The sequence below is a fragment of the Selaginella moellendorffii genome, unplaced genomic scaffold (genome assembly GCF_000143415.4).
Source record: "Selaginella moellendorffii unplaced genomic scaffold, v1.0 SELMOscaffold_43, whole genome shotgun sequence".
In the NCBI taxonomy this organism is placed as follows: Eukaryota; Viridiplantae; Streptophyta; class Lycopodiopsida; order Selaginellales; family Selaginellaceae; genus Selaginella; species Selaginella moellendorffii.
The window spans coordinates 615,388-624,922 of NW_003314304.1; the positions used below are offsets into that span (position 1 = coordinate 615,388).

The 9,535-nt window shown below is 38.8% G+C and overlaps 1 protein-coding gene across 1 annotated transcript; it reads left to right on the plus strand.

Moving 5' to 3' along the window:
* The first annotated feature begins 1,057 nt into the window (after nt 1–1,057).
* LOC9649635 (UDP-glycosyltransferase 85A3) lies at nt 1,058–2,888 on the plus strand. Its single transcript, XM_002979899.2, has 2 exons — nt 1,058–1,574; nt 1,636–2,888. The coding sequence occupies exons 1-2, from the start codon at nt 1,067–1,069 to the stop codon at nt 2,550–2,552; spliced, it is 1,425 nt and encodes a 474-aa protein (XP_002979945.2). The 5' UTR covers nt 1,058–1,066; the 3' UTR covers nt 2,553–2,888.
* The last annotated feature ends 6,647 nt before the right edge of the window (nt 2,889–9,535 follow it).

Sequence of the window (9,535 nt, forward strand, 5' to 3'; positions counted from 1 at the left end):
TCATGGGACATAGCAAAGAATTAATTGTAGAACTCCCAAGGGTAATGAAAGTGGAGAGGATTTTATTCTCTTCCAACACCAACAATCTCGAGTGTGAAGTATTTGGGAAAGAGGAGCAAGATGGAGAGTGGAAGTTTTTGGGTAAAACAGGTCGAGAAGCAAGATTCAAGCTCACCAAGCTGAGATTCATCCTTGTCAAGCCTCTCTCTGGATTTGAGGTATCTACAATTGTGAGTTTCTATGGCAAGGACGATGCCCAAAAGCCCGTGGAGGAGTTGGAGTTGAAATACGTCAATCCTCAACATGTGGACTATCAAAAACCTTTTAAAGTCGGCCAGCTTTCCAAGGACACTCTTGTCACGAAAGCAATTGTTCGATCCAATCTTCGGTACTACAAGTTCCGGTTGTGGGGCAACATAGAGTATCCCTGCCAGTGGTGGTTTCCAATGGGACACTATGACCAGGACAAGCCCAACCCTAAATCGCGAGAGTTGACCATCAGATACTTTGATGTGAAGAACGAAGGGAAGTTAACGCTAGCGCCTCAATGCAAGTTGAAAGTTTTTGAGAGGACTTCCACTCGTCACTCAGAGTGCGAGGAATTTGATCTACACAATCTTCCACAAAAGAAGCAGCCAAGCATTCGACAAAAGAAGCTGCCAAGCAGATGGGATTTTGTTAAAAAGCTACTATACTTTGCTTTAAAGGTTTTTAGAAGTAATTAAAAATGTTTATAAACTTAAATCTATCTTAAATAAATAAAATCTTTAATAGTTCAACTTTGTCTCTTCTCTTTGTCTGATTTAGAGTAGGAAGTTTTCGTGCGACAGATAACATAAGGATATGTGTCTGCTACATAGAATTCTCACCACTAAATTTTACCACAATACGGCCACCTCTTGGACTGTATGGTTCCTATTGCCAATCATACAATTATTAGTGAAAGACAAGACGTAGAGGAAAGAACAGTGTCCAATTCAGCCCATAAGTGCTGGTATTTCAAACGATCCATCAAAACTTCCTCTTTGAAAAGCTTCTTCTTTGTTTCTTGGTCTAATCATCATCCATGGGCTCTCACGAGAAACTTCACGTTGTTCTTATCCCACTTCCAGCACAGGGACATGTCGTTCCAATCATCTATCTCGCCCGCAAGCTGGCGCTCCTCGGAGTCACTGTGACCATCATCAACGTTGATAGCATCCACGAAACCTTGCAGCAATCCTGGAAGAGCGAGGACAATCCTGTGAGTAATGGCCACAACATTCGCCTCGAGTCCATCTCTATGGACTTGCGAGTTCCCAATGGCTTCGACGAGAAAAACTTCGACGCGCAGGCCGCCTTCTGCGAGGCCATCTTCCGAATGGAGGATCCACTCGCGGAGCTCTTGTCCCGGATCGATCGAGACGGCCCCAGAGTCGCGTGTGTCGTCTCGGACTTTTACCATCTCAGTGCTCCACACGCTGCAAAGAAGGCTGGATTGGCTGGAGCGAGCTTTTGGCCGGGAAACGCTGCTTGGGCTGCCATCGAATTCCACGTTCCAAAGCTCCTGGAGATGGGAGACGTTCCTGTCAAAGGTGAAGCTTTGATTGATCTAGAAGTGTGTTCTAAGAAAACTTGGGATTTCTATGGTGCCAGCGGGAGATGAAAAGCTGATTTCTTACATCCCTGGAATGGAGCTAAGATCGCAAGACATTCCACTCTTCATGCACGACGGAGAATTCGAGAAGAACGGGGAAGAACAATCACTGTATCGCTCCAAGAGGATCGCACTGGATTCTTGGTTTCTGATAAACTCTGTCCACGACATCGAGCCGCGAATTTTCGAAGCGATGAGGGAAGGATTCGGGGAGAATTTCGTGCCGGTTGGACCATTGTTTCCTCTCAAGGGAGAGGCGATCGATTCGACTGGATTGCAAGAGGTAAACCTGAGAACTCCGGATGAATCTTGTCTTCCATGGCTAGACAAGCGTGATCGTGGTTCGGTCCTCTATGTTTCGTTTGGAAGCATCTCCTTCATGACTGCCAAGCAATTCGAGGAGATCGCGCTGGGATTGGGGGCAAGCAAGGTTTCTTTCCTCTGGGTGATACGATCAAACTCTGTTCTTGGCATGGACGAGGAGTTCTACAAAGGTTTCGTGAGCAGGACTGGCGGGAGAGGATTGTTCGTGAGATGGGCGCCGCAGCTAGAGATCTTGCAGCACGAATCAACAGGGGCTTTTCTCACTCACTGCGGATGGAACTCCATGCTCGAGAGCTTGGCGTGTGGAGTGCCAATGCTGGGGTGGCCATCTATGTTTGAGCAAAACACGAATGCCAAGCTGGTGCTGGAAGGCGAGGGCGTGGGAGTGGCATTCTCGAGATCTGGAGGGAAGGATGGATTTGCGCCGAGAGAAGAGGTGGAAGAGAAAGTGAGGGCGATCATGGAGGGAGAGCAAGGCAGGAGATTGAAAGCCAGGGCGATGGAGATTCGAGAATTGGCTGTCAAGGCTGCTTCTCCCGGAGGTTCTTCTCACACGAACCTCAAGAAATTCGTGGAGAGCCTTGCCTCGTAAAGAAGATCTTCGCGGGGATACCGATCAAAAACGCTGTCGCGGCAACGATCATGATCGTCGCCTATGGCCAAGAGGGCGACGGGGATTCCGCTAAGCAGGTGTTTGATCGTGCCTTGCCCAGAATCTCCTTTGCTGGAACGCGATGCTCACAGCATATGCGCAGAACGTGCATTTGCATTAATCGAAGCTTCTCTTTGATACCATGCCCGAGAAAGATGTGATCTCTTGGACCGCAATGCTACAAAAACAATACCTAGTTTGATAGATGCCGAGAATGTTTTTGCAACTAAATGGAATTTAGCAACCTGGACTGCTATGGGTCATGCAAATGCCCAAGCCAGGAATATGGAAAAGGTGAGGACACGATGCTAGAGAAAAATCTAGTGTTGTGGAACTCTCTCATTGCAGGATTTGCTCACAATGGATCTATCGAGAAGGCAGAAAAGCTCTTTCTCGAGATGCATGAGTGGGATCTCATGTCTGTGAATGCTCTAATCTCTACTCATGGCAATGTCAATTGAGTGCAAGTTATTTTGGATTCCACTCCTTTGGTGAGCACCATGCTCTAGAACACGATCCTGGTGGCCTACGGTGACAATGATTGCATCATTGAGGCCAAGACCATCTTTGATTATGAGGTGGAGCAGTGGAATCTCATGTTGTGGAACTCAATGATCTTGGCAGTTGAGTGGCAATCATGATGTAGCCTAGCAGTTGTTCAATGTGATGCTCAAATGAGATATGGTATTTTGCCACTCAATCCTTACGCAATAAGATCTAAGTATCCCAAGACTTGATTATAAAAGAGATTTAATATATAATTTATTAAGATTTAAATATAGAAAGAAAGAGCTCATAAATAAGAGTGTACCCATTAAATACTGAAGAAAACAGCCCATAAATAAAAGTGCATCCAATCCCTTTAGTTATTTATAATAACTTTTTTCTACATCATCATCAATTCTTTTTATGCCTCCTTTTATATTGGGATTGTGGGGACCCTATATTTAGGAAAACTTCCAAAGCTTCCAACTTTAGAAATTCTAGATGACTATAATCTACGAAATAGATGTAATCAATCACAACACCATTTTATGGGTAATAGAGTTAAAATAGGACTTGTATCACTAATGGAGTTTAAAATCAATACCCAAGAAACATGTAATAAATTTGCTCATTCCCAAAGTTGAGTATGATATTAGTGAAACCATCATACCTAGGCAAAATGTATCTTATATACTTGCTATTATGAAACTTATCATGCATGTTTTTGTAGAAAGTATGGTAAGTCCACATCATAACCTAGAAAATAAATAGTTTAGAAGTTTTATAAAATATAAAGTACCTACTTATTTTTTAGGCTTGCCTAACACTGATACTAACAAGATCCATAATGCACCTGGAGAGAATGATTTAGAATGAACTTTCATTGCACACATTATAAACTTATACATTAAGTTGGGGTTATTTAGCAGAAGGAAAATGATATAACTAGCTTCAAGTGGAAGTGTTTTTGACAAAAGGAATGTATCATGTATGTTGTTATTGGTCTAATTCTCAACTTTCCCATTAATATATGAAAAACTATCTAGAAAGTTGAAGAAAATGAAGTCTGAGCAAAGTTTTTTGTATCTTTCAACACGAATAGTTGAACTAGTGTTATATATTTATATTCATGTCATTTTCATGAAAGATGTTAACAATCTCATATAGGAGCCACTAAAGACACCCATAGTGCTTTAGTGTGCTATCGGGGAAACAAAGAAAATCTATAAAAAAGCTAAGTGAATCAAAAAACAATAAATAAAATGCTATTATTATATAGTATATTATTAATGAGAGTTCCTATAACTCCTCATCATGAGCATTTTGTCAAACATGAATGAAACCACTATAAAAAATCATTGCTATAAAACACATAAATCCCCTTTTTGTTTGTAAAAGTAAGTTTTAAAATTAATATAATATTTTTTGAACTTTTCGATTATTGTCATTTATTGGTGGAACTTATTCCAGATTTTAACCATTTAGTGGTGGAACTTGCCTGATTCTAATTGTTTGATGGTGGAATATAGGCCTCATTTAGAACTTCCTCATCCTCCTTTTCATCATTATTGACACCATCATTACTAGCATTAATAACTTCGTCCTAGTCTAATGTAAAGATCTCTTTCCCAAGGCATTTTAATTCCCAAACACAATCTAACTTTCATGCCTTTTAAACTCTTATAAATATTATTAGATGTATTCTTCCATCCTTTATACCCTTTGTAATAAGTCAAGTGTAAATTGGTGTCTCAAATGGCACACCTTTATATCGAAGAAGATAATATATTTAGAAAAGATCCTAGAAATTTTATTATACTTTAAAACTATATGTCATATGAAATAAAGCTGGCTATAGCGGCAATTATAAGTTGTTTTACTTTTGGACTTATTTAGCAACCACCCCTTTGTGATCCCTTCCAAATATGCACTGACACATGTGTCGGAGAATATGAAAATGATATCTAGATCATCATTAATGTGTAGTGCCAAAAACTTCTCATTTTCACTTATAATTTGTGTGATGTAGAAAGTTCTTCTCAACTACTTCTAGTACTCATTCTTATAATATATATTATTTATAATGATTTATCATAGGATAACCACAGAGTGGAATCTTAACCCTTAAACATATATATGTATGAGTTTGAAGGCCTTGGGCCACTAAACAAAGGGATGAAGTCAAATTCCTAAACATATAGCCAAAGAGCAAAAGAATTACAACATAGAATAATTCTAAAATATACAATCAAAGAACAAAGGAACAAAAGCATAGAACAACTTATAAGTGTATAACCAAGGAACTAAAGAATATGAATATAGAAAGGTATATTTAAATAATCTGTAAACTCTTGAATTTGAACTTCTCGAAATGTCATATAACCCATAGAGCAACTTATAAGCCTACAGCCAAGGAATGAAAGAACAGGAATATAGAGTGATATATTTGAATAATCTATAAGCTCTTGAATTGAGGTCACTTAATCTAGTACTATTCAAACCCAAGGACGCTTAACCCCAAATATCCCAAGTTCACGCCCTCGTGAACGGAAGATGAAAGCCATAACTTTCCTGAGAGATCCGCTCTTTTGACACCCTCGGGTCGAACCCAGCGGGAGCAAATTGGACTAGCAAGATGTCAATCAATATGTGGTGTGATTTTCTTAATCAATCAACAAAGTTGGAGCAAAAACCACTCTAATACCAAATGTAAGCTTCTGAATTTGGACTTCCCAGAAAGTCACTTAACCCAATACTATTCAAACTCAAAAGCACTTAACCCCGAATATCCCAATACCTTTAACCAATTAGAAAATGCAGTGCACATTTGTTCATGGGCCCTTTCCCTTTATATTTGAACCCCTATGGATCGTCTTTCGAATTGTTCTACTTGGTTTCTTATATAATTTTAGAGCATTTAAGTTGAAACTAATATGTAAATCAAAGCTAAATTTATGAGATTTGAAAAAAAGATTTAATACTTTATAAGCTCACAAATTTGGATTTCTCATCAAGAGGTCACCCAACTTAGTACTATTCAAACCCAAGCATGTTTAACCTTAAATATCCCAAAACCCTTAACTGATTGAAAAAAAGTCACTTTTATTGATAAGCCCTTTTCCTTTATATTTGAACCCCATAGATCATCTCTTAAATTTTTTTTTTTTCATTGCTTATAACTTCCTTCCACGCATTCACCAAAAACCTTTGTAGCAATTATTGAAAGTAATTACTAATTGTTTTTGCCACCACTCAAATAATGCTTAGTAATGGTGTTTGTCCACCACTTTCAACCATTTCTTATCTTGTAATTTAAATTTGGTGCTTTGTTTGGTGGCTATTTCTAAAAATTGTTATAATTGTAGTTATTGCAATTCAAAAAATAGGAATCTTCTTGATTTTACTATGTTTAGTTTGTTATTAATACACTTGCATCAGTTCACCTTATATAATGGTTTTTAACATGTGTTACGTAAAAATAAATGGTGTTAGACTTTAATTTTCTTTTAGTCTAAAGCTTGAATAGTAAGTTTTATATGAGTATCAATCAATATGTGAGTTGAAAATTTTTCTTTGCTAGAAATCTTTCATTTTGATACATTTAGTTTTATTCCTACTCGAAGATCCTTATATTGATTCATAAAGGCACTTGAAAACCATACCTTCTTACCCCTACCTATCTTTATTATTAGAATCTAAAGAAATCATGCTCTAAAGAAGTTGTAAAGGAATGTTACTCAGTTTCTATGGCTCAAGAAGAAGAATAAAATAGGACAACCAATAGTTAATTTATACTTGTTTTCAATAGGTAAAGATGTGATGCTAACCTAAAGAGGTGGTGGAAAATTTCTTTCTCCAAGAAAGATATGAATTCATTGTGAAGAAGCCATTCCCTTTTTCACAATGTATATTTGTAATTAAATGTTTAGTGTCACAAATTCTTGCATAAATTCAAGTTACTCATTTTGCTATAGCTAATGGAGCTCAAGTGGTATTGGCGGATAATTATGGCAAAATGCTTCTATTGAAAACTCTTTCATGGGAAGAATTTGCTAAATTTTTTTTTGAGTTATAAAAGTTTATAAATTATAAACATAAGATTAATCTAAATACATGTGAAATATTCAATTTTGCTAGCTTAACAAAGCCAATTTTAGTGCTTAATAAATAAATATGCAAAATTTATTAAGCAATGGAATTAGCTTTTATAAGCTAGCAGAGATGGCTAGAGAAGCTTTATCATGATTTGAGTATATATTGAATGACTTCTTCCTCACAAAATTTTGTATCTACTTTGCTAACTAAAAAATCAATTAGGATTAGATGACCAAATTTCTTGGCATAACTCAATTATTGGTATTTGCAGCCTATATGTAGCGCACCTTATTTCTCTCCCCTTAAGCCAACTGGAAAAGGGGCAATTGCTTGATGAGAGAGCCCTTAGTGGCTATTTTATCCCTATTTATCCCCCAAGGTTCCAAGGATCCACGGTGACAGTATATCCAAATCTCATCCCATGATCACATGCGCTACACTCACCCCCCCTTCAGAGATGTCAATGTCCTCATTGACTATTGACTAACAACCCCTACTGAGCGAAGGGGAACCAGCACCTCCATTTCCGCACTCAATCTACCAATCCTTCCATTGTGTAGACTAGCTATTCCATGTGAGGCAACTAGTCATCCACCCGTACCGCAGTCCCACGGTGGATACCTTCGTCCGTGGATATTCCACACAAAAGGAAGGACGTATGCATGGATGCCCAATACATACAATTTCAAATTTAGGGGTAGGAATATACCTTACTCAAGGGTATATTATATTTTTAAGTAGCCACTAATCAATGGGAATCGAACCCGTGCCATTTGCTCCGATACCAACTGTAGCGCACCTTATCTCTCTCCCCTTAAGCTAACTGGAAAAGGGGCAATTGCTTAATGAGAGAGCCCTTAGTGGCTATTTTATCCCCATTTATCTCCCAAGGTTCCAAGGATCCACGGTGACAGTATATCCAAATCTCATCCCATGATCACATGTGCTACACTATAACATCAACTAAGAAGCCTTGTCCTTTAATAAAGTTCAAGCTCAAAGTTTTGTAGAATCAGAATAAGTTGCTTCATCAAAGAAATAGTGTGGCTTATTAGCTTAATAAAGTAACCATAGTATAATCACCTTTTAGTAATGCCTAAGAACTATGCAAATATGTATAAAACTTCTCAAAACCCCAAATTATTGCTAAACACTAGTACTTTATTCTAGAGTATTTCACTTCCACTGGTTTTAATGTACAATTAATGTATGCAATGCAATGGTACTGATCAGGCATACTCAGGCTCTTTTGCATTAACACACCACCAAGATTGATATCAAAAACATTCATACACGAAATGAAAAGTTGAGTGTAGTCATGATATGCCAAAATTGGGGGAGTTATCAACAATTGTTAATACCCACTCTTAATCAATAAACTGTAAGTGATTAAATTTTCCATTCTACTTTAGTCATTTAACCACATATCTGACGACTTGCAGGAGTTTTATGCACAACTTCCATAAATCTTATTCTAGACTTAGGGACTTACTAGCCTCATGAATGGCATCTATGCCACTCAGCCTTTGTATTTAGTCTAAGTGCTCCATATGTTCGATCCCATAACTGACACTCAAAGGTACCACTGGCATATCAACTTATAATGCTAAGGCCTGGTAGTCCAAGACCACCCGCATCACAATCTTGCCTCTTAAAGACTAGGCCATCTGTCTATGAGTAGCCATCCCTTATCCACACTTTAACACCTTTAGGATGTTTGGAGACATAAGTAACACCCTTCTCTAATGTTCATTCTTCCATCCCTACCAAGTCCCTTTCTATCCATGGCTATGCTCGCCAACACCGTCACAGGATCAAGGCCTAAAAGCCTGACCACAAAGTCCCACTGTAGTGCATGTGGTTTTTACCCTTTATTCTATGGTGATTTACCATAGGATAACACTACGAAGTGGAACCCAAACACTCTTTGTGCCACATGATAGATGCCACGTGTCACATGCCACGTGTCCAAAGGAACGTGGTGTGGAACCCAAAGTTCAAGGCCTTTGGCCACTGAACGAAGGAACGGTGCCAAACTCCCAAACGTGGAGCCAAGGAGTGCTGGAATCGGACCACGGAGCAACTCCTGAGCATACAACCCAAAGAGCGATGGGATAGGAGCCCAGAGTGACTTGAAACAGTCCTGGAGCAACTAGCATCCCAATGCCAGGACCAGCACGCAAAACGGAGCCAAACGGAGTTTGGTGCTATTTCGGCATACCGGTGGCCTAACATGAGAATATGGGTACTCCACTAGCTAGCATGGAATGGAACTTGGGCTTAGACCCAAGCCAGACACAGAACAAAGACAAGCACGCAATTTGGTATCGGAGCAATTCGGA

What these genes read in the sequence shown, in the direction of transcription:
- LOC9649635 (XM_002979899.2), top strand. Translation starts at nt 1,067, where the DNA reads ATGGGCTCTCACGAGAAACTTCACGTTGTTCTTATCCCACTTCCAGCA. An exon ending in GGGAGACGTTCCTGTCAAAG is followed by an intron (nt 1,575 to 1,635) that starts GTGAAGCTTTGA and finishes CTATGGTGCCAG; the next exon opens with CGGGAGATGAAAAGCTGATT.